At 45.8% G+C, this 25,619-nt stretch overlaps 1 protein-coding gene across 6 annotated transcripts in view; it reads right to left on the minus strand.

Moving 5' to 3' along the window:
- The window catches only part of CDK5RAP2 (CDK5 regulatory subunit associated protein 2), a 139,300-nt gene extending 115,614 nt beyond the window's left edge, over positions 1-23,686 (minus strand). For 5 of the 6 annotated variants that reach the window (XM_039911746.1, XM_029062452.2, XM_029062451.2 and 2 more), the window contains exon 1: positions 8,801-8,948. In XM_039911746.1, coding sequence (XP_039767680.1) covers positions 8,801-8,856 — 56 coding nt within the window. In that variant the 5' untranslated portion in view covers positions 8,857-8,948. Of the gene's footprint in view, positions 1-8,800; positions 8,949-23,305 lie in introns of those variants that run through there. The other variant, XM_029062453.2, reaches the window with a different exon arrangement.
- Positions 23,687-25,619: the final 1,933 nt, after the last annotated feature.

Here is a 25,619-nt window from a genome sequence, read left to right on the forward strand (position 1 = left end):
GGAACAGCTCAGTGACAACATGAAGTTCTGTGTGGCCATCGAAAAAGTTTTTGGTTATATTCAAGGTTCCTGGGAGTAGGCTGGTACACAACTACTTTAATTCCTACTCCTCCTGCTGTCTCCCTTCCCCAGCCCAGATTTCCCTGATCTATTACAGCTGTATAGCCTCAAAAAAAATCTGCAGTGATGAAGTCTGAAATACAGGTAGGTTGAATTTTTTTACTTTATTTTATGGTATTTATTAAGCACTTACTATGTGCCAAGCACTGTACTAAGCACTGGGGTAAATACAAGGAAATCAGTTTGGATACAGTTTCCTGTAAGGAATTATTTAAGGAATCCTCTTTCCCCATCTAGTCTTTGTACATTGGCTTTTAATTGATTTTAGAGAATAGGTCTCTTCACTACAACTGAGGAGAAGAATGTGAAATTAAGCCCATCGAAAACTCCATGAAGTGTTTTGAAATGGCTTTGTATGTTTCACAGGAAGTACATTTAAACTACTTTCATTTTGCCAGGTTAAATACATTGCTCTCTGGTCCAGGACTCACTTCAAAAGCCTTCTGGAAAGCACTTCTCCTGCTGCTTCTCTTTGGTTTTTCTCTCCCTAAAGATGCTTGGGAATGAACTGAATTCTGACTCCACTCTGCCATTACCTCAAGGAATCATTTTAACTGAGGGTGTTTCCGGGTCAACAGCTTCATCTACGAAAAAACAACTTGCACAAATTTGCATAGACACTGAGACCTAGATATGTGACTGCTTTGTGGTAAAGCGGAGAAAGCAAGAGACCAGGAGTCAAAGGACCCGGGTTCTAAACCCTGCTCTGCCATTGGGACAATTCACTTCACTTCTCTGGGCCTCAGTTGCCTCATCTGTAAAATGGGGATTTAGATTGTGATCCCCATGTGGGACATGGACTGTGTACAGTTAACCACTCATATTTACTGAGCACTTACTGTGTGTGCACCCTTGTACTAAGCACTTGGGAGAGTACAATATAACAGTATATTAGAGTTTGTAGACACATTCCCTGCCCACACTGAGCTTGCAGGGAAGGGCACTTAGAGAGTGCTTAACAAATACAATTTTTAAAGAAGCTGCTGTCAGCTGGTCTAAGACAAAGAATTCAGCCTTTATTAATTTCCGGGGAACAACATCAACATAAGAAATACTGCATCTGGCACTAAAATTGTGAGAAGAAATCACCATTTAGTGCAGAAGTTCCTGGCCTTTTTCTGTCATTGATTGATCAGTAAAGTTTTGCCATCAAACTTTCACGAAACACTTTCAAAGTTTTGTTTTGTCTTCCTACATGGTATTTGTTAAGCACTTACTTTGTGCTGAGCACTGTACTAAGCACTAAGGTAGATACAAGCTAATCAAGTTGGACGCAGTCCATATCCCACTGGAGACTCCTACTTTTCATCCCCATTTACAGATGACAGAACTGAGGCACAGAGATGCCAAGTGACTTGCCCAAGGTTACACAACAGACAAGTGGAGAAGTCAGGATTAAAATGAATTCCCTCACTCTCCAGATGACATGTAATACCTATAGGCCCCAATCTTTTCCCCCCTCTCCCATCATATCTGCCAACTTCTGTTCCTTCCTGTTCAGAACATCCCCTCCCACCCTATTCCCTAGTCGGACTTCCCCTATGTGCCGAACAGTGTTCTATGCACTGGGGTAGATACAAATTCATCAGATTGGACACAGTCCCTGTCTCACGTGGGGCTCACACTCTTAATCACCATTTTCCAGATGAGGTAACTGAGGCCCAGGGAAGTAAAGTGACTTGCCCGAAGTTACAGAGCAGACAAGTGGTGGAGCTGGGATTAGAACCCAGGTGTTTCTGACTCCCAGGCCAGTGCTCTACCGACTAAGCCATGCTGCTTCTCATTGATCGATCTCATCTTCTGGCTCCAAGCACACAAGCCCATGCATGATCCTCCTGCCAAGGACCCCAAGACCACACTTTAGATAAACATTGGTCTGATCACCTGGAAATCCTCTAGCTCTCAGAAATCCTGCCTAGTCTCACTGGGCAGAGATCAACCTATCCGACTGAGATTGAGGAGATGCTGCTGCTCCATCCCAGCTGGGACCTATTCTGTGTTCTCAACCTGTCACTTTCCATCACTTTGACCAAGGAGGTCTGAATTGGAGAAATGGTGTCTTTTGAGGCCGACGGCTAAAATGGATCAAAAACCAATTCAAAGGTTTGGAGCCGAAATTCTTGGCTCTAGTCACCATCGATGGTATTGATTGAGCCCTTACTAGGTGCAGCGCACTGTAGTAAGCATTTGTGAGACTACAGTACAGAGTTGGCAGGCTCGTTCCCTGCCCACAACAAGCAGCGTGGCCTAGGGGAAAGAACAAGGGCCTGGAAGTCAGAAGACCTGGGTTCTAATCTGGATCTGCTACTTAACTGCTGTATAACCATGGGCAAGTCACTTCATTTCTCTAGGCCTCAGTTACCTCATCTGTCAAATGGGGATTAAGACTATGAGCCCCATGTTGGACATGGACTGTGTCTAGCTTGTATCTACCCCAGCACTTAGTAAAGTGCCTGACACATAGTAAGGGCTTAACAAATACCACAAAAAAAAACTAGAGATGTCGCCATAGCAGTTAGAGCCATGAAAAACGGAAAAGTAACTGAACCACGTGGCCTCTCTCCTGAGATCTTCAAAGTTAGAAAAGCAGCATGGCTTAGTGGAGAGAATACAAGCTTGGGAGTCAGAGGTCATGGGCTCCAATCCCAGCTCTGCCACTTGTCAGCGGTGTGATGATTTTGGGCAGGTCACTTCACTTCTCTATGGCTCAGTTACCTCATCTGTAAAATGGATATTAAGACTGTGAGCCCAAGTGGAACAACCTGATTACCTTATATCTACCCCAGCACTTAGAACAATGCTTGGCACATAGTAAGTGCTTAACAAATATCATCATCATTATTAGTAGTAGTATTACTACAGGGGACACCCAGTTTAAGCACTTGCCCAAACGCTTCACCCTATAGACCACTGAGGAAATACCAGAGGATCTCCAAGATACCAACAACCTCATCACCACCTTCAAGAAAAAAGATGAAAAGATCCAACTGTGGCTATTCTTGGGGTGTCTAATTACTTTCCACTGCCAGCAAGATCCAAGCCAGAAAGCTCCTGGATTGGCTACTAAATAACATCCACTGACTGGATGCTCCCAGAGTTCCACAGTGGCTCCATCAGCATGAGTTCAGTGGACAATATCTTTGCTGCTTGTCAGATGTAGAATCAAACAAGGCCATTTATTGAGTGCTTACTATGTGCAGAGCACTGTACTATGTGCTTGGGTGAGTACAATACCACTGAATTAGCAGATCTGTTCCCCACCCATAATATGCTCACAGCTTACAACACAGGCATACAACACAAGGAACAGTCCCAGGATCTCTGCCCAACTTTCAGGAACTTTTTCCATCATGTTATCATCGATGGGTCTGGGTTCTAGAAATTCCTAGGTAGATGTGGCTGCCCTGAAAAGTTAATCAGGATCCTGAAACTGCTTCATGGCATTACCGAGGCTGGCTGGGCCCGAGCCACGCCCACTGTCGATGGAGGAAAGCAGGGAATGTGGGGTGGGGTGGGGTGGGTCCTATTCAATTTGTTCTAGGCAGTCAGGTTTGGAGGATACAGCAGGAGACCAGGATGCAGGTGTCTGGAATACTCTTCCATTCCTCTGGAAAACTCTTCTAACTCAACAGATCTGGTGCATCATTCAAAGTCCTAAAAACAGTCATTCCATGACTTACTGCATGCAGAAAACTGAACCCTATTAGGTTCACACCCAGCAGTGTGACAGACCCCAGGTCTGGGACTCAAGAAAAATCTGGGTTCTAATCCCAACTCTGCCACATAACTGCTCTGGGACCTTGGGCAAATCACTTCACTTCATGCACACCTCAGTCCCCTCATCTGTAAAATGGGGATGAAGACTGTGAACCTCACATGGGACAGGGGCTGTCCCCAACCTGATTAGCTTGTATCTACCCCAGCACTTAGTACGGTGCCTGGCCCATAGTAAGAGCTTAACAAACATCATAAAATAAAACGAGTGTAAACTACTTCACTGAACAATCCAGAAGTTATGGACTGACAATAAGCCTTCAGAAAACTGAGAAAATGGGGAAATTATGCACACAACCAAAATTTCATATTGGCAACACACATACAGTTAAAAGCTATCACAGACTTGTTTCCTAGCACATGGACCAAGGAGGTAACAACAACGGAAAAAATACCATCCTGAAGCCCAGCACATGCTTTGGGAAACATCAATCCGCTGACAGTACTGAGGTATCAGGCTCCAGACCAAACTTAAGGTCTACAGACACTTAGGTCCTGACCCCTACACCCACCACAGAACATCTCTAAATTGTAGGCTCACTGAAGGCAGGAAACGTGTCCACCAACTCCATGGTAATGTACTCTCACGTAGTCCAGAAAGTGCTCAGCAAATATCAATAACTGATACTCTGGTACTCTGCCTTCCCCAGTAGTCTGAAGCTCCTTTTTTCCCATGGTATGTGTGAAGCACACTGCTCTAGGCACTGAGTAGATACAAGCTATTTAGGTTGGACACCGTCCCAGTCTCAAATGAGGCTCACAGTCTTAATCCTCATTTTACACATGAGGTAATTGACCCGTAGAGAAGTGATTTGCCCAAGGTCCCACAGTAGACAAGTGGAGGAGCCAAGACTAGAACCCAGGTCCTTCTGACTCCCAGGTGTGTGCTCTACCCACTAGGACATGCTGTTTCTCTACTCCTCTATACTCCTTGGTTGTCTGCTTACTCTATCGTACTCTCCCAGGTGCTTAGTACAGAGCTCTGCACCCAGACTGTGTTAAAAAAAAAATACCACTGAATGGTTGATAGCTGAAGTACTGTCCAATCTTATCTACAGCTGGGACACCGGGACTCCACATAGGTGTCTTTCCCTGCTCTGTGAGCATCTCCATCAGCATCATTTACGGGGCTCAGTCAATATCAAATTGCAAGACCAAGCTCAAGACAACTAAGTTTAGGAACAGAGCCTCCGAGCACTGAAACTCTGCTCTCCTTAACACAGCTATCTGGGTGTCACCTGAGAACATGTAACAGCAGGGTATTCAAAAAGCTGCTGTAAAATAAGCTGAAATTGGGAAACTGAAAGCCAGGGGAATGGAGAAAGCACTTTGAAGACAAGGTACAAAAAAGTCTCAAACAATGTTTGCCTCCCCCAGCTGAAAAGTGGGAATCTGTTGCTGAGGGCAGACCAGTAAGGGAATGGCTTTTTTCAAGGAAAACCTTTCTAAAGATTGAGTGAGGAGAAGATAGGAGGGAAACAACCCCAGGCACTGTGGACATTAAACATGGCAACACAAGAAGAGACAATCTTTTCGTATGCACAATGGGGTCCATGTTGGTCTTCTCAGCTTGTCTTCTTTGCATAAAGGACACTCTATGTACTCAGTGTAGACAGCAATGTACTAAGCACTTAAGGAAGTACGAGGGAGTTAGTAGGCCCAATCCTTGCCTGCTCAAGGACCCTATAATCTAGCAGGAGAAACCAACACTACAATAAATTACAGATAGGAGGAAGATGAAAAATGAAAAAGATTTGTATGTGAGTTTGGGCTTTAGTAATAAGGCATGTAAGACACATATAAGCTCACTAGAGGAGGTTGCAACTACTTGGGTGAGGCAGAAGTGCTGGAGTAAGAGCTTGGGGAATATAACCTGAGGAGAAGAGAAATTAACTGGGGAAGGACTCCTGGAGGAGATGTGATTGCAGTAAGATGAGTCAGACTTGTTTGGCTCTGTCTTCAGCAGGAACCAAGCCGGATCTGAAAAATTTTCTCTCTAACAGTGTTTAGTACCGTGCTTGGCACATAGTAAGTGCTTAACAAATACCATTATTATTATTATTCTCAAATCTATTTTGTATTGATTTTTTTTCATCGTCCCTATTGTGTCATTTGACAAATGAGATCCCACCTTACTTTTACACTGTGAGCTCCTGGAGGGCCAGGGACCTTGTGGAACTTTTACTTGTGTGTCCTTTCTCAGTGCTTAGTACAGTGCTTTCCACACAGCAAGTACTTAAATACTAATACTATTACTGTGATCTGACAGGGTTTAAGGAGGAGGCACTTCCAGGCAGGGGAGAAAGCATGAGCAACAGTAAGCTCATTTGAAAAAAGTGAAAACTGGGGTGAAATGGAAGAGAATAGATAAGAAGGGTGATCCGCTTGCCTATCGGTAATTTAAAGTCTGTCTTCCCAACTAGACTGTGTGCTCTTTGAGGACGAGGGTCATGTCTACCAACTCTATTATACCATCCTCTCCCAAGCACTTAGTAGAGTACTCTGCACACATTAATCACATTACCACTGATGGACAATTCTTCCCCTTGTCTCTATTTATTGCCATTGTTCTTGTCTGTCTCCCCTGATTAGACTGTAAGCCCGTCACACGGCAGGGACTGTCTCTATCTGTTGCCGACTTGTACATTCCAAGCGATTAGAACAGTGCTCTGTACATAGTAAGTGCTTAATAAATACTATTGAATGAATGAATTTTGAATTATAGAGGCTGTGGGATGCAGTGGAAAGAGTTTGGCTCTGACAATTGTAGGATGCTGCTTCCAGTCCTGGCTCTGCCCCTTGCCTACGTCATGACTTTGAACCAGTCACTTGACCTTTTCATGCCTCAGTTACCCCATCTTGAACATGGGCATAGTGTATTAGAGAAACGTAGCCTAGTGGAAAGAGCACGGGTCTGGAAGGTTCTAATTCCAGCTCGGCCACATAGCTGTGTGTCCTTGAGCAAGTCATATAACTTCTCTGTGCCTTAGTTATCTCATCTGTAAAATGGGGACGAAGACTGCAAGTGCCCCCTCTAGACTGAAAACTCATTGTGGGCAGGGGATGTGTCTGTTTATTGTTGTATTGCACTCTCCCAAGTGCTTAGTATAGTGCTCTGCACACAGTAAGCACTCAATAAATATGACTGAATCAATGTGGGACAAGGACCGTGTCCAATCTGATTATCTTGTATCTACCCCAGAGCTTAGATCATTATTTTGCACATAGTAATATGCCTTCCCCTACCTCAAAGGGATGGTATTAGGATTAAAGTGACCATACTCTCCCATTCGCACTAAGTGCTCACTAAACACCATCTGCATTTCCAGAGCAGTGAAAGGGGATCAGGAATCAACTTGGCAACACCTTCTGGGACCACACAGCTTTTAAAAACCTTTTGGAGTGTGTTCTTATGGCACCCTTATTGGATAGAGCATGGGCCTGGGAGTCAGAAGAACCCGAGTTCTAATCCCATCTCTCGCACTTGTCTGCTGTCTGACCTTAGGCTAGTCACTTCACTTCTCTGGACCTCAGTTCCCTCTGTAAAATGGGGCTGAACACACTGAGCCCCACGTGGGACAGGGATTGTGACCAACCTGTATCTACCACAGCGCTAAGTACCGTGCTTGGCATTTAGTAAGTTTTTGACCACTACTATTATTATGATGATGTCGCTTGTTCTATGATGAATGCGAGATGTACTTTCATCAGTTCCCAGCCAAAAACACACTGACATTTTTCACCGGGAGTGGACCGAGGTACACATATTAGTCCCACTCATACAGTAAGTATACAATGGGTTTACTCTGTGTCATTTTTAATAAAAATAGAGTGGAGGTCAGCAGAGGGTGGGGGGTGGCTGGAAATATCTCCCGCCATCGTAGAGTCCCTACTCCTAGGAGACACTCTGTCTTCACTGTTCAGTCTTTCATAGTGGTAGGGCGGTTTGGTAGCACCAGGCCTGAATACTGAATGTTTTCCGAGACCTTAGAGCTTCTTTAGAGCAGAGACCTCCCCTCCTCCTCACTGCTGCCCCCAACCAGGGCTCCCTGTGGAGGGGCTTTACCAGCCCTTGGTGGAGGGAGCCAAGCAGGCACTGGGCAGGCAGGTGGGCAGCCGTCAGGGATGATAGGTGGGGCAGAGAGGTGGGCAAGGGGCGGGGATCGGGGCAGATAGGTGAGCAGAGATCTGGGTTCAGGGCGGGAGTTGGGAGGGGATCTGGGAGGGAGTTGGGAGCAGGAATGGGGCAGACAGGTGGGCAGGGGGCTGGGCAGGCAGGTAGGCAGGGATGGAGGCAGATAGCAATGCAGGGGATAGGGATCTGGGAGGAGAGCTGGGAGAAGGGTTGGGGGAGACTGGGGAGGAGTAGGGGCAGATGGGGACAGGGATCTGGGCGGGAGTCGGGGGCAGAGCGGGCAGGGGATGGGGATCTGGGAGAGAGGTGGGAGCAGGGATGGGGCAGACAGGGGGCAGCGGTGGGGGCAGACAGAGGGGCAGGGGGCTGGGATCTGGGCGGGAATGGGGCAGACGGGGGCAGGGGGTTGGGATCTGGGTGGGAGTGGGGCAGACAGGGGGGCAGGGTTTGGGATCTGGGAGGAGAGTTGGCAGCAGGGATAGTGCAGACGGGGGGCAGAGGTGGGGGCAGACAGAGGGCCAGGGGGCTGGGATCTGGGCGGGAATGGGACAGACGGGGGCAGGGGGTTGGGATCTGGGTGGGAGTGGGGCAGACGGGGGGCAGGGGGTTGGGATCTGGGAGGAGAGTTGGGAGCAGGGATGGGGCAGACGGCAGGGGTCGGGGGTGGGGCCCGGCGGCGCCTGTCCCTCTGTCGGTGGGTCGGTCCTTCCTTCTCTCCCTCCCTCCCTCCCTCCCTCCGTCCCTCTCCCGAGCGGCGGCCGGCGGCTCTACCTGCTGCGGCCGAGCCCCACGGGCAGGCTGGGATCCTCTCCGGCCAGCGAGTCCATATGGGCCGCGGCCGGGCTGGGAACAAGGACCGGCCCGATCCCGCCGCTCCGCTGGAATTCAAACCGCAGCCGCCGCCACCGCCATTTTCTCTTTTTTTTTTTCTCCGCCCCGCCCCCCCAAGCTGCGCGATGACGTCAGAGGGCGGGGCCCGGGCGTCTCCATAGTAACCCAGGGCCGCTCCACGTCGGCGGCCCCGCCATCTTAACTGAGGGCAACGCCCGGCCTAGGCCCCACCTGAGCCTCTCCCCCTCCCCGAGCCAATGTTTATTCACTGACACATGACACAATCATAGCAATAATGATAATGTTGGTATTTGTTAAGCGCTTACTAGGTGCAGAGCACTCTTCTAAGCGCTGGGGGAGATACACAGAAGCAGCGTGGCTCAGTGGGAAGAGCATGGGCTTTGGAGTCAGAGGTCATGAGTTCGAATCCCGGCTCTGCCACTTGTCAACTGTGTGACTGTGGGCAAGTCACTTCACTTCTCGGTGCCTCAGTTCCCTCATCTGTAAAATGGGGACTGAGACTGTGACCCCCATGTGGGACAACCTGATTCCCCGGTGTCTACCCCAGCGCTTAGAACAGTGCTCTGCACCTAGTAAGCGCTTAACAAATACCAACATTATTATTACAAGGTAATTAGGTTGTCCTATGTGGGGCTCACAGTCTTCATCCCCATTTTACAGATGAGGGAACTGAGGCACAGAGAAGTGAAGTGACTTGCCCACAGTCAGCAACTCAACCGGGACACATGATAGAATAATAACGATAATAATAATGTTGGTATTCGTTAAGCGCTTACTATGTGCAGAGCACTGTTCTAAGCATTGAGAAGCAGCGTGGCTCAGTGGAAAGAGCCTGGGCTTTGGAGTCAGAGGTCATGAGTTCGAATCCCAGCTCTGCCACCTGTCAGCTGTGTGACTTTGGGCAAGTCACTTAACTTCTCTGTGCCTCAGTTACCTCATCTGTAAAATGAGGATGAAGACTGTGAGCCCCACATGGGACAACCTGATTCCCCTGTGTCTACCCCAGCACTTAGAACAGTGCTCTGCACATAGTAAGCGCTTAACAAATACCAACATTATTATTATTATTATTATATAGGGTAATTAGGTTGTCCCACGTGGGGCTCACAGTCTTCATCCCCATTTTACAGATGAGGGAACTGAGGCACAGAGAAGTGAAGTGACTTGCCCACAGTCAGCAACTCAACCGGGACACATGACAGAATAAGAGCAATAATAATAATGTTGGTATTTGTTAAGCGCTTACTAGGTGCAGAGCACTCTAAGCGCCGGGGTAGATACAGGGTAATTAGGTTGTCCCACGTGGGGCTCACAGTCTTCATCCCCATTTTATCATCATCATGGCATTTGTTAAGCGCTTATTCTGTGCCAGGCACAGGGGGGGATGCAGGGTAAACACACTGTTCCACTTGAGGCTCACAGTCATCTCCATTTTATCATCATCATGGCACTTAAGTGCTTACTCTGTGCCAAGCACTGTTCCAAGCACTGTTCCAAGCACTGTTCCAAGCACTGGGGTTGGGGAAGATACAGGGTAATCAGGTTGTCCCACGTGGGGCTCACAGTCTTCATCCCCATTTTACAGATGAGGTAACTGAGGCACAGAGAAGTTAAGTGACTTGCCCACAGTCACACAGCAACTCAACCGGGAAACATGACAGAATAATAGCAGTAATAATAATGTTGGTGTTTGTTAAGTGCTTACTAGGTGATGAGCACTGTTCCAAGCATTGGGGTACATACAGGGTCATCAGGTTGTTCCAGTTGAGGCTCAGAGTCTTAATCCCCATTTTATCATCATCATCATCATCATCATGGCATTTGTTAAGCACTTGTTCATTCAACAGTATTTATTGAGTGCTTACTTTGTGAAGAGCACTGTACTAAGCGCTTGGAATGTACAATTTGGCAATAGATAGACATAATCCCTACCCAATGACGGGTTCACAGTTTAAATGGGGGTGACAGACGGACAAAAACAAGACAACATAATCACAATAAATAGAATCAAGGGGATGTACACCTCATTAACAAAATTAATCAGGTTATAAAAATATATACAAATGAGCACAGTGCTGAGGTGAGGGGAAGGGAGGGGGGAGGAGCAAAGGGAAAGGGGCAGAGGGGGAGCAGAGAGGGAGCAGAGGGAAAAGGGGAAGCTCAGTCTGGGAAGGCCTCTTGGAGGAGGTGAGTTCTCAGTAGGGCTTTGAAGAGGGGAAGAGATTTAGTTTGGCAGAGGTGAGAAGGGAGGCCATTCCAGGACAGTGATAGGACAAGGACCAGAAGTCGACAGTAGGATAGGCGAGAACGGGGGACAGTGAGGAGGTGAGCGGCAGAGGAGCGAAGCGTGCAGGGTGGGCAGTAGAAAGAGAGAAGGGAGGTGAGGTAGGACAGGGCAAGGTGATGGAGAGCCTCGAAGCCCAGAATGAGGAGTTTTTGTTTCGTGCCGAGGTCGATGGGCAACCACTGGAGGTTTTTAAGGAGGGGAGTGACATGCCCAGAGCATTTCTGCAGGAAGAAGAGCCGGGCAGCGGAATGAAGAATAGACTGGAGCGGGGAGAGAAAGGAGGAAGGGCGATCGGAGAGAAGACTCACAATAATGCAGCTGGGATATTATGAGAGCAGCCGGGATATTAAGAGAGCCTGGGACGAGCACTGTTCCAAGCGCTGGGGTAGATACAGGGAAGTCAGGTTGTCCCACTTGAGGCTCACAGTCTTAATCCCCATTTTATCATCATCATCATGGCATTTGTTAAGCACTTACTATGTGCCAAACACTGTTCTAAACTCTGGGGGTGATATAAGGTAATCAAGCTGTCCCACATGGGGCTCACATTCTTGATCCCCATTTAATAGAGAAGCAGCGTAGCTCAGTGGAAAGAGCACGGGCTTGGGAGTCAGAGGTCAAGGGTTCGAATCCCCACTCTGCCCCTTGTCAGCTGGGTGACTGTGGGCAAGTCACTTAACTTCTCTGTGCCTCAGTTACCTCATCTGGAAAAGGGGGATTAACCGTGAGCCTCACGTGGGACAACCTGATTACCTTGTATCTACCCCAACGCTTAGAACAGTGCTCTGCACATAGTAAGCACTTAAATACCATTATTAACAGATGAGGGAAATGAGCTACCGAGAAGTCAAGTGACTTGCCCAAATTCACACAACTGACATGTGGCAGAGCCGGGATTAGAACCCATGACCTCTGACTCCTAAACCCATGCTCTTTCCACTGAGCCCTGCTGGTAGACACATTCCCTGCCTACAACATGCTCACATTTATTGAGTGCTTATTATGTGCAGAGCACTGTACTAAGTGCCTGGGAGATCACAGGCTTGGGAGTCAGAGGTCATGGGTTCTAATCCCGCCTCTGCCACTTGTCAGCTGTGTGACTTTGGGCAAGTCACTTCACTGTGCCTCAGTTATCTCATCTGTAGAGAAGCAGCGTGGTACAGTGGAAAGAGCACGGGCTTGGGAGTCAGAGTTCATGGGTTCAAATCCTGGCTCTGCCACTTGCCAGCTGTGTGACTTTGGGCAAGTCACTTAACTTCTCTGTGCCTCAGTTACCTTATCTGTAAAATGGGGATTAAAACTGTGAGCCCCACGTGGGACAACCTGATTACCTTGTATCCCCCAGCGCTTAGAACAGTGCTTTGCACATAGTAAGCGCTTAACAAATACCACCATTTAAAATGGGGATTAAGACTGTGAGCCCCATTTGGGGACAACCTGATTACCCCAGTGCTTAGAACAGTGCTTGGCACATAGTAAGCACTTAAATGCCATCATTATTATACTATTACATTATTACCCCTGGTCCACGTCCTACCACTGACCTGGAATGCCCTCCCTCCTCATACCACCAAACTAACTCTCTTCCCCTTTTCAAAACCCTACTGAGAGGCACCTCCTCCAAGAGGCCTTCCCAGACTGAGCCCTCCCTTTCCCTCTGCTCCTCCTCCCCTCCCATTCCCCTTTCTCCCACCCTCTGCTCTTCCCCTTCCCCTCCCCACAGCACTGTGCATATTTGTATATATTTATTACTCTTTTTTGTTAATGGTCTGTATATATCTATGATTCTATTTATCTTGACGATATTGATGCCAGACTACTTATTTTGTTGTCTGTCTCCCCAGTTCAGACTGTGAGCCCGTTGTCGGGCAGGGATTGTCTCTATCTGTTGCCGAATTGTACATTCCAAGAGCTTAGTACAGATAGTAAGCACTCAATACGATTGAATGAATAAACAGACACAATACTGCCCGCAATGAGCTTGCAGTCTAAGGGCCAGAGCCCAGTTGTGCAGCCCACATGTGTTTGCTGATTAGGATTGACTCCTCCCTATCCACTCATTCCCCCCAAAGTGATGTCCTGGGTTCCAATCCTGACTCTGTCACTTGTTGTGGGCAGGGAATGTGTCTATTGTTATACTGTAGTCCTTCAAGTGCTACGTACAGTGTTTTGCACACAGAAAGCCCTCAGGGCAACCGAATGAACTTGTCTGCTAGGGACCTTGGCCAAATCACTTCTCTGTGCCCTCGTTACCCCACTGGTAAAACAGGGATTAAAACAGTGAGCCCTTGTGGGACACAGACTGTGTCCAAACTGAGTAGCTTATATTCATTCAATCATATTTATTGAGCACTTACTGTGTGCAGAGCACTGTACTAAGCTCTTGGAAAGTACAATTCAGCAATAAAGACAATCTCTGCCCACAATGGGCTTACAGTCTAACCAGTGCTTAGTACAATACCCGGCACATACTAAGCACTTAAATACCCTAGACTGTAAGGTCATCATGGGCAGGGAACATGTCTACCACCTCTGTTTTACCGTACTCTCCCAAACACTTGGTATGGTGCTCTGCATACAGTAAGTATGAATTAATGAATACAATTGATTTTAAAAAAAAACACATAAAAAGTCAGCAATGAAACCTCATAGCAACAGACCATAAACCCTTGAGAAGAGGATCCCAAATATCCACATAGTTTAGATGATACAAGAACAGGTTCTAAGTAACAATTATTTTCCTAATAATCGTGAAGTTGAATGCTATTTGCCAAACACTTGGGTAGTTGTACAACAATCAGATTAGATACAGCCCTTGTCCCACACTTGGCCCACAGTTTAAGGGGATCAGGTATTTAATCCACATTTTATGCATGAGGAAACTGAGGCACAAAAGTTAAAGTGACTTGCTCTAGATGATATCACAAGCAAGCAGAGGAGCATTTAAGTGCTCCATAAATATGATTGATTTGTTATTCTGACTCCAGCACCCAAGTTCTGTCCACTACGCTAGAGTCATGGATATGCCAAGGTCGATGCTGGGAGAACTGGACCTGCTACAGCAGTCAGTGCCAAATGGCAGGACAAGATAACCAGCAATGAGTTTCCTAGAACTCAACCAGCTCAATCAATGGTATTTATTGAGTACTTCCTGTGTGCAGAGCACTGTGCTCAGCGCTTAGAAAAGTATAATGTACCAGAGTTAATAGACCTGTTCCCTACCCACCAAGAGTTTACAGTCTAAAAGGACTACATTGCGGCATTGTTAGCAGTAATATAACTTCCCAGAACAGTATATGTGCAGAGAATGGGTGGCAGGATAGCCAAAAAGCTGCTCTTTGGAAAACTGGAAGGGGTCACAGTCAGGTAGAATGGGCACTTGTCAAGTTTTATACCAGACTGTCTGCTTCCAGCTGTTCTGTCCCCTTCCTGGCACAGACATGGCACCAGTTGCCTTTACGTTCATTCATTCTCTCAATCGTATTTACTGTGCGCTTACTGTGTGCAAAGCACTGTAATCTAAGCACTTGGAAAGTACAGTATAATACAGATTAAGTACAGTAGAACAGACTCGCTTTTAGACTGTGAGCCCATTGGTGGGAGGGATTATCTCTGTTGCCGAATTGTACATTCTAAACTCTTAGTACAGTGCTCTGCACACAGTAAATGCTCAATATAATTGAATAAACCAATTCCCTACCCACAGTGAGTTTACAGCCTAGAGGGGGAGATGGACAATGTAAATAAGAGATGTGTACCTAAGTTACCGATATGTCCATAATGTTTGCTTTGTCTACTATACTTATTTACACTTCCCAGCCCTCCTCATCTCCTGCTGCTGTGTTCCACAGCTCAGAAGCGGTGTCTGTTTTCCCAAGGATCTGGATAGGGAACAGAACGGCTCAGGAGCAAAGAAAGTGGGGAAAAATAAAGGATCAAAATCCTCTAGGTTTGGTTGGGCTCAGACACGCTTCTACAGACTATTCATGCCTGGCCTAGGGACCCAGTTGTCCTTTGCCCAACTAGACAGAACGCAGCCATTATGCATGTGGGAATGTGGCATCCAAGAGCTGCCAGTGGTCACTCTTCATGCAAGCCAGGAAGGCAGAACAAAAGATTTAGAGAGATCAGGAAAGTTTTGAGCAGTGTAACATAGCAGTGGACTATGTTACAGATCTCTGCAGCCGACAGTACAATTCAGCGGACAACAGTCAATTGTATTTATTAAGCATTTACTATCTACAGAGTACTGTACTAAGCGCTAGGGACAGACAAGGGACACATTCCCTGCCCAGAATGAGCTTACAGTCTAGAGACAAGCTTACAGGAGTTAGGCTGTTTGAGGAGGTACAAAAGTGGAGACGGACCCCATATGCGAGAAATGTAATAAGATAAAGAACTCCTATTTTTGAATGCCCACAAGAAGCTTATCATCTAGGGGGGAGGCAGACATTAATATAAATTACAGTTACATACATAAGTGCTTGTGGAGCTGGGGGGAGTGAATGAAGGGAGCAAATCAGAGAAAAGCGGAAGGGAGTGGGAGAAGAGGAAATTAAGCCTTAGTCTGGGAAGGTCTCTTGGAGGGGATGTGCCTTCACTAAGGCTTTGAAGCCCGGGGGTAGGAGGGGCAGAGAGCCTAGACATGAGAAGGCTCGCCCCCATCCCTAGCACCATCTTTGAAAACTAAGAATATACATCTATGTAGATACACATCCACAACAAAAATACACACTGAAAGAGACCTAAAGGTTTTCAAAGTGAACACATTACCACACTTTTCCAGCTTTTATCCTACCTCATTACTTAAAAGGGCCCTCTAACTTCCAAGGGAAACAGAGTATTTTATCTAATTACAGATTGAGATAAGCAAATGAAATACAGTAAGTTATATTGTGGGATGCAGAGTACACTACTAAACTCATAGCCACTTTTGGATAGCAAAAATAATAATAAAACTATGCTCCCCTTTCAGAAATGAATTATTCATTTAGTATCTACTCCAGCATTTAGAACAGTGCATAGTACTTAAAAATAATAATGCTGGTATTTAAGCACTTACTATTTGCAGAGCACTGTTCTAAGCGCTGGGGTAGATACAAGGTTATCACGTCCCACGTGAGGCTCACAGTCTTAGTCTCCATTTTACAGATGAGGTAACTGAGGCATAGAGAAGTTAAGTGACTTGCCCACGGTCACACAGTTGACAAGTGGCAGAGCTGGGATTCGAACCCATGACCTCTGACTCCCAAGCCTGTGCTCTTTCCGCTGCTTCTCTACTTAGTTGCTGCTTAACAAGTACCTGATTTTATCATTATTATATTTGTTAACATGTCTGCCAATTCTGTTGTATTGGACTCTCTCAAGCACTTTACAGTGCTCTGCACATAGTAAATGCTCCATAAATACGATTGATTTGTTAAACTTTTACTATGTGTCAAGCACTGTTCTAAGCACTGCAGTAGATACACATTAATCAAGTTGTATAGAGTCCCTGTCCCACATGGGGCTCAGGGTTTAAGTATGAGGAGGGAGAACAGGTATTTAATCCCCATTCTACATGGGGAAACAAACATAGAGAAATCAAGTGAGTTGCCCAATGTCACACAGCAAGCAATTGGCAGAGTGGGAATAGAACCCAGGTCCTCTAACTCCCAGGCTTGTGCTTTTTCCATTAGGCCGCGCTGCTTATTTGGAGAAGCTTTGGAGAAGCAGTGTGGCTCAGTGGAAAGAGCCGGGGCTTGGGAGTCAGAGGTCATGGATTCGAATCCCCACTCTGCCACTTGTCAGCTGGGTGAATGTGGGCAAGTCACTTCACTTCTCTGGGGCTCAGTTCCCTCATCTGTAAAATGGGGATGAAGACTGTGAGCCTCACATGGGACAACCTGATTACACTTTATCTACCCCAGCGCTTAGAACAGTGCTCTGCACATAGTAAGCGCTTAACAAATACCAACATTATTATGTTAGAATGACGATTTTAGTTTCTACTGGGAGGTTCTGATGATTCTTTTCACAGATATAAACGGGCTCCATGCCCATATCATCCAAAACTCAGCAAACAGAATAGAATTAAAGGGTGGAAAAAAAGAAAGCAAGAAGCTTCCTAAATTGGTTCACCCTTCCCACCGAGTTGCCAAGGGGTACGGAGAGCTGGTGACTTGCCAAAATAATTTACTTAATTATATGTTGCTTTGTTGGCCTGCCCTGCACAGGCGTCGGTGTAAATGTTTTGTCCTCAAATCGTACGTGAAATTTTCATCAATGCAGACGCGCAGAGTGTATTATACAGCCGGTAATAGGCCACTGATGCAATCGAGTGGATATTTGAGGAGTGCCATTGCCCTCTGCTGGAACAGATTCTCAACTGACATCCTTCTTGACACTACTTTTTATTTCTCGATTCTCGAATTGGTTCAGTAAAGGTTAGAGTGGTTCTTTTCCTCTTATTGCAAAATAAATAAATAAATAAATACAAAGAACATCTGCAACAAAAACACACAACGTGGTCCTCTGCATTAGATAGACTGGAGCTAGAAAAAAAAATCAAGGCATACGCAGAAAGGGAGAGAAACAGGGTCTCCCAGTGGAAAGAGAAAGGGCCTGGGTGTCAGAGGACCTGGGTTTTTTTGTTTGTATTTTAAAATTGTATTTTTTAAGGGCTCACTATGTGCCAGGCACTGTGCTAAGCATTGGGGTAGATACAAGCTAATCAGGTTAGACAGTCCATGACCCACATGGGGTTCGCAGTCTTAATCCTCTGACTCCCAGGCCCATGCTCTTTCCACTAGGTCACGCTGCTCCAAGGGTTGTAATACTGCTTCCACCACGTGCCTGTCCTGTGGCCATGGGAAATCACTTCACTGTGCCTCAGTTTCTTCATCCATAAAATGGTGATGAAAACTGAGCCCCATGTGGAAGATGGACTGTGTCCAACCTGTTCAGCTTGTACCTATTCCAGCACTTAGAGCACTGAATTGGGCTTGAGGTGGCACAACTCACCGTGCGACCTTGTGCAAGTCACTGACCTTTCTGTGAGTCTATAAGATGGGGATAATGATTCGGACGCCCTCCTCAATTCAGAGGGCTCATAGAAAGGTGAACAAGTTCAAAAGTAAAAGAGATTATCATTTGGGGGGGATGATTTGGATGCGGTCCTGCCCTATGATTTCTATGGTGTTTGAGTGTTAGAGATCAGATTTTGCTTTTATCAATTCTTTGAGGTCAGAGACCATTTGATTTCGGTCTATTGTAAGTACCCACATATCAAGTCAGAGGGCACATTTAACTCCTTTCATTCATTCATTCAATAGTATTTATTGAGCGCTTACTATGTGCAGAGCACTGTACTAAGCGCTTGGGATGAACAAGTCGGCAACAGATAGAGACAGTCCCTGCCGTTTGACAGGCTTACAGTCTAATCGGGGGAGACGGACAGACGAGAACAATGGCAATAAACAGCGTCAAGGGGAAGAACATCTCGTAAAAACAATGGCAACTAAATAGAATCGAGGCTATGTACAATTCATTAACAAAATAAATAGGGTAACGAAAATATATACAGTTGAGTGGATGAGTACAGTGCTGTGGGGATGGGAAGGGAGAGGTGGAGGAGCAGAGGGAAAAGGGGAAAATGAGGCTTTAGCTGCGGAGAGGTAAAGGGGGGATGGCAGAGGGAGTAGAGGGGGAAGAGGAGCTCAGTCTGGGAACGCCTCTTGGAGGAGGTGATTTTTAAGTAGGGTTTTGAAGAGGGAAAGAGAATCAGTTTGGCAGAGGTGAGGAGGGAGGGCGTTCCAGGACCGCGGGAGGACGTGACCCAGGGGTCGACGGCGGGATAGGCGAGACCGAGGGACGGTGAGGAGGAGGGCGGCAGCTCCTTGAGCAGCTCCATCCATTTCATTTACCGGCAATATTCAACATCAAATGGTAAGGCAGGATCACAAAAATGAAGTCCTCAAAGTGAATCATATTTATGAATCTTAGGTATTGAGCGCTTACTGTGTGCAGAACATTGTATTAAGCTCTCGGGAGAGAACAGTAGTGTCGGTAGACACCCTGCCTAATATGAGATCACAGTCTAGAGGAGACAGATATTAAAGCTCATTATGGTCAGGGAACAGGGAAAGTGTCTGCTAATTCTGTTGTATTATACTCCTAGAGAAGCAGTGTGGCTTAGTGGCAAGAGCACGGGCTTGAGAGTCAGAGGTCATGAGTTCTAATACCAGTTCTGACACTTGTCAGCTATGTAACCTTGGGCAAGTCACTTAACTTCTCTGTGCCTCAGTTCCCTCATCTGTAAAATGGGGATTAAGACTGCGTGGGATGCGATAACCTATCTACCCCAGTGCTTAGAACAGTGCTTGGCACAGAGTAAACACTTCGCAAATACCATCATTATGATTATTACTCTTTCAAGTGCTTAATACAGTGCTCTGCACATACTGAGTGCTCAATGATTAATATAATTTATAATATATTTATTGGCACTTATGTGCAGAGCACTGTAGTAATAACTTGGGAGATTATAAGAGATTTGGTACACAAGTTCCCCCGCTCACCACGAGCTGTCTCAGATCAGTGGAGCACAGCTGTGTTGGAACATGTAAGAAGAATGTGCAGCACTGAGATTGTTACTGGAAACAGCTGCTCCATGGTTAGGTGAAATTGGAAAACCCAAAGCAAGGAGAATACGGTAGAGCAAAGCCACTGATTGTGCTAAATCCCAGCTGGAAAGTGAAGTGCCAGTGAGACAAGTATAGCGCATTACAACCAAGAAAAGAGTTGCTCTTTTCAAGGAGAAGCTTAGGAAGAATCATGCAACAAGGAGACAAAAGGATAAACAGCTCTGGGCATTGCAAACAACCAATGTGACAGCATAATAAAGGACAGTCTTTGTGTGTGCTCAGTGTGGTTGGAATTGTGGTTCCCATAATGGTCTTTTCAGCCACACAGCATAGGTGAACTACACCATCCCATTCATCTTCTTAGAGCAGGAAGGGTAGATAGAATAGAGTAGAAAAGGAGAGTAACCTAGTGGAAAGAGCTCTCAAAGAACCTGAGTTCTAATTCCAGCTCTGTTACTTCTCTGCTGTGACCTCGGTCAAGTCACTTAACTTCTTTGTTCCTCAGTTTCCTCATTGGTAAAATGGGGATTAAGACTGTGAGCCCTAAGTGGGAAAGGGACTGTGTCTATCCTTATTAGCTAGTATCTATCCCAGGGCTTAGTACAGTTCTTGGCATGTGGTAAGTGCTTAACAAATACCTTGAAAAAAGTTAGATAAATAATAGCTTGTTATGAGCAGGGAACCAGTCTGCTAATTCTGTTATACTGTACTCTCCCAAATGCTTAGTACAGTGCTCTGCACGTAAGTGCTCAAATACACGTGAGAGAAATGGATAGTAGAACCATACTCTGCATACAGTAGGAGCCTAGAACAGAGCTCCATGCACAGTAGGTACTCAGAAGCGAGGACTGCACTGACCAGGAGCCCAGCAAATGCTATTGAGGACGTTAATGATTAGGCTTAAATAAATCACACCAGGACTTCTCCCTGGCATTGGGCTTTCATCAAGGCAGTCGTGACCTTCATGATCTGTGCTTTTAAACCCACTGGACTCAGAAAAAGACTTTTGGGGGCTCCAGTGAACTGCTTTGGCCTGTTGCCCCATTACTCAAGCAATGGGAATCATATTTATTGAGCATTTACTGTGTGCAGCATGCTAAGCGGTTGGGAGAGTACAAGATAATAGAGTTAGCAGACGTTCCCTGCCCTCATTGAGCTTTTACGGAAGATTTGGTTTCTCAGATGGCTTCGGCACAGTCACACCAATATGGAAAACCTAAAATAGAATCATTAGGACCAAAACATTTGAATCTGGAGACTTTGCAGCTGTTCTCTCTCGCTCTGTCATTCCAGTGTCCCAACATGCTGAGGTTTAGGGTAAAGTCACATTTACCAGCTATCGGTGACATGAGCAACAGTCTCCACGCCTTTGGGGGGCCGAGTGACAGAGTCTTGTAAATCCTTGCTCCCAAGTCCATTAGAATTGCTGATGGACCACAGAAAGTGGCACAAGACTAAATGTTTTAAATTGGTCTTTGGCTCCCAGAGCTGCAGCGTTCTAGAAATTTTCAAACACTTAGAGAAAAGGCTCAGAAAGAGCCCTTTTGAAGATTCTCTATGTCCCCACACAAAGACAGGATTTGGGAGTTCCCTGCCTCCAAATAGGGCCCCCGATAACCCACCTTTAAGATGTGGATAGAGAATTGTCTTCTCTACGGCACCCAGAGTTACAAGATACTCTTAACTGCCTCTACTTTTTTCTATTTTGTCTAGGCATCCCAAGACTTAAGGGGACAGGAATTGTCTGTGATTTATTAAATTACCTCATCCTAATAAGAAGGCTGTTGCTTCTAAGAATGGTCTGTGAAAAGCCAAACTGTGACTATCTTTGCAGCCCTCTGAGGGTCTTGTTGGTCTGTGTGGGAAATATAGTCCTACAGGCTTGGAATCGAATACCATAGCAGGAAGCAACATCTACAGGGGTTTTGCACACCACAAAACAGTCCTCTTTACTATTCCCCTTGACCCTGGAAATGAGGAAACACAATTCTCCTCCTTTTATGCTATCATTTTAGGCCCAACCTTGGACCCCTCTTATCCCTCTCCTCCTGCCAATTATGAAGCAGAGCAACCTAGTGGATAGACCACAGGACTGGGAGTCAGAAAGACCTGGGATCTAATCCCAGTTCTTCTATGTGACCTTGGGGAAGTCACTTAACTTTTTTGTGCCTCAGTTAACTCATCTGCAAATTGGGGATTAAGACTGGGAGCCCCATGTGGGGCATGGCCTGTGTCCAACCTGATTAGCTTGTATCTATCCTGCACATAATACAGTGCTTAAATACCATAAAAACAACTACTCAACATCTCTGGGCCTCAGTTTGCTCACCTGTAAAATGGGAACCTTTTATTCTACCTACTTATGAGTTTCTTATTTGAAAGGGACTTTGTCCAACCTGCTTATCTTGTATCTACCCCAGTGGTTAGTACAGGATTTGGCACAGATGGAGAGTTTAACACATACCACAATTATTAATCACTTGAATAAACTGTCTCTAGGACATGTTTCTATTCTGTTTAAATAGCCAACTCCCTGTGGGGCAGCATTTAAGAAATTCAGTTAATTGCTCCCTTACCCCCTGCCTCAAGATAAGCTACTACCCCATTTTCTGGGAGTTTGGTCCCTCAGGAAAAAAAATCCTTCTTGGAATTCCAATATGGCAATTCTGTTCTCCCAGAAGTGTGCTCAGCTTAGGGCAGGGCTAGTGCCATATGGATGTTTGTGAAATCCTCCTCACCTAGAAGTCTCACGGACAATTATCACATATCACTTTCCTCCTTAAAATTCCCTATCCTCCAGGCTCCTCCCTATAGGATTTATGTCTATATCTTATACAGTCTATTTCCTCATTTCTGTACTTTTTGTATCCATCTCCCTCACTAGACTATTAGGGTCCTTGAAGGCAGGGATCATTTATATTACTTTCTATTGTACTCTCTTCAGTATCCCAATCTTGTCTGTCTCATCACCAACCCTTTCCCTCATCCTCCCCCTAGCCTAGAACTCCTTTCCCCAGCATACATGCCAGACCACCACTCTACCTTCAAAGCAGCATTAAGCTCCCATCTTCCCCAAAAGAGCCCTCTTTCTTCCCACAGCTCTCTCTCCCTTCTGTATCATCTTCACACTTCACTCAATGACCTTTGAACATTTGATATTTGTCCCATCCTCAACCTCTCAGCATTTATGTTCATATCATTAAGTTATTATTATTTAACATGTTAATGCCTGTCTCCCCCTCTAGATCACAAACTAGTTACTGACAGGGAGCATGTTTGTTAAAACTACTGTATTGTACTCTCCCAGGTACAGTGATCTGTGCATAGCACTCAAATACAGTTGATTGCTTAAAACAGTTCTCTGAATACAATAGCTCCTCAACAAACACTACTGATCAATTGACTCTGAGCCCCATATGGAAGGGGACTGAATCCAAGAAGATTGTGCAGTAACAACCCCAGTTCTTGGTACATAATAAGCACCTAAAAACAGCACAGTTATTATTGACTCACCTTTCAATTTCCTGCTGGTTTCAAGCTCCAAGGCATCAGAAAGCAGAAGTCAAGTGGTTCTGAAGACCAAATGGAGATGAAGTAGAGGAGTGGGTAGAAGAAAGAGAAGCTGCAGCATAATCAGCTTGTATCTATCCCCAAACTTATAGTGTCTGGCTCATAATAAATGCTGAACAAATGTCATAAAAAACAAAAAGTTCAATGCCACCCCAGCAGGAAGTGACTTTTCAGCTTCACTGGGAGCCTGTCAGCATCCCCTGGCAGACTGAATGCAGTGGCTACATGGACTCTTCTCAGGCTAGATCTTCATGTATTCTCCCTTCTCAGTTCTCAATGTCTCATTTCCCAAAAAAGGAAGCCCAAATCAACTCCTTGAAGGCAGGGATGGTGACTCCCGATTAAATTGTACTCTCTCAACTGCTTAGTCCCGTGCCCTGCTCAATATATATCACTGATGGATTGAAAGAAATCACCTTTCACACAGCTCCTCACTATCTTAGCTATTTGTAGTTCCCCACTACCCCAGAGGGAGATTTCTGGACAAAGGCCTGTGATTGGTCAATCGTCCCAGCTCCTTGGCAACAGCTGTGAAGAAAACAATGTGCACCAGTTCCCACTTACCAAATCAGCCCAACCTCCTCTGCTGATTCACCATCATCAGCACCTGATGGTTGACCAATCTCTTGGGAAAGCTTGCAGATGGGCCTTGGCTCTGAGATTCTGACAAATATGACCAACCCCAACTCCAGAATTCAAAGCCAAGGTCTGGCTGCAGTGTTCCTCTGCTAATTAATCAGTCAATCATATTTATTGAGCACTTACTCTGTGCAGAACACTGTACTAAGTGCTTGGGAGAGTACTATATAACAATATGAGAGTTGGTAGATACATTCTCTGCCCAAAATGAACTTAGAGTCTAGAGGGATGAGCAAACCCCCTGGCTGGGCAAAACAGGGGGGAGAGGGTGTTTATTAAGTAGCCAGGAGGCAGGTGAGTTACTGGAGGTGAATTTGAATCCAAAAAGCTCTAGGCAAGTGAACCAGACTCTAAACTTTTGGCAGCCCAGAATCACCGAGACCTGGAGAGTCTTTGGGGATATATATTCTCCTTGGGATGCAGTGAATAGCTCCTAGAGGCTCCTGAGCTGTTACGGGAGGTGGGGGGGGTGGGGCTGTGGGAGTTCAGAGTGAGGACCACAGACACCCGATATCTCTCTCTTCATCTCTTTATCGTCCTTTAGCTTCTGTCTCCCTCTAGAACGTAAAGTCATCATGGGCAGGGAATGTGTCTGTTTACTTTTGTACTCTCCCAAGCACTTAGTGCAGTGCTCTGCACTCAGTAAATACGATTGATTGACTGACTGGCTTCTACCCTCTATCCTAATAAACCTTTCCCGTCATACCTCGGATAACCCTCCCTCCTACATTTAACCCCAGTAGGCAAAAGCAAGTCCTATTGTTGATCTCTGGAGGTGTGAAGTTTGGGGTCTGAAAGAGTATATCACCCAGGCTTCTTTTTATCTCTTTCTCACACACACTCTGCTACATGCACATGCACACACACAATGGAGAAAGCTACTAATAATGTTGGTATTTGTTATGCGCTTACTCTGTGCAGAGCACTGTTCTAAGCGCTGGGGTAGATACAGGGTGATCGGGTTGTCCCACGTGAGGTTCACAGTTAATCCCCATTTTACAGATGAGGTAACTGAGGCACAGAGAAGTTAAGTGACTTGCCCAGAGTCACACAGATACCAAGTGGCAGAGCCGGGATTCAAACCCATGAACTCTGACTCCCAAGCCCGGGCTTTTTCCACTGAGCCACACTGCTTCTACATACAGCACATGCAAACACTCACACAACATATACACGTGATGGAAAAAGCTATTGCCCAAAATATTTCCACTTGCACTTGGATTTGATCCCTTTTTTCATCCTTTCCTCAGCCCCACAGTACTTATGTACATATCCATTTTTTTTAGTTATATTAATGTCTGCCTCCTCCTCTGGACTGTAAGCTCACTGTGAACAGGAAATGTGTATACCAACTCTGTTACATTGTAATCTCCCAATCGCTTAGTACAGTATTCTGGACACAGTAAATGCTCAATAAATATGATTGATTGAAAATACAGTTGATTGATTCCATTTCCTCCTGCAAGGCAGCACATCAAACACAAGATGGGGCCTTCCCTACCCACTCAAGAGTACTGATTTTTCTTCTGGAGTGCAAGTGCAAATGTGGAGTGGAGATAATTTAATAATAATAGTGATAATATCGATCATAATAATATTATATGTTAAGCCCTTACTT

This window comes from Ornithorhynchus anatinus, chromosome 4 (assembly GCF_004115215.2).
Source record: "Ornithorhynchus anatinus isolate Pmale09 chromosome 4, mOrnAna1.pri.v4, whole genome shotgun sequence".
In the NCBI taxonomy this organism is placed as follows: Eukaryota; Metazoa; Chordata; class Mammalia; order Monotremata; family Ornithorhynchidae; genus Ornithorhynchus; species Ornithorhynchus anatinus.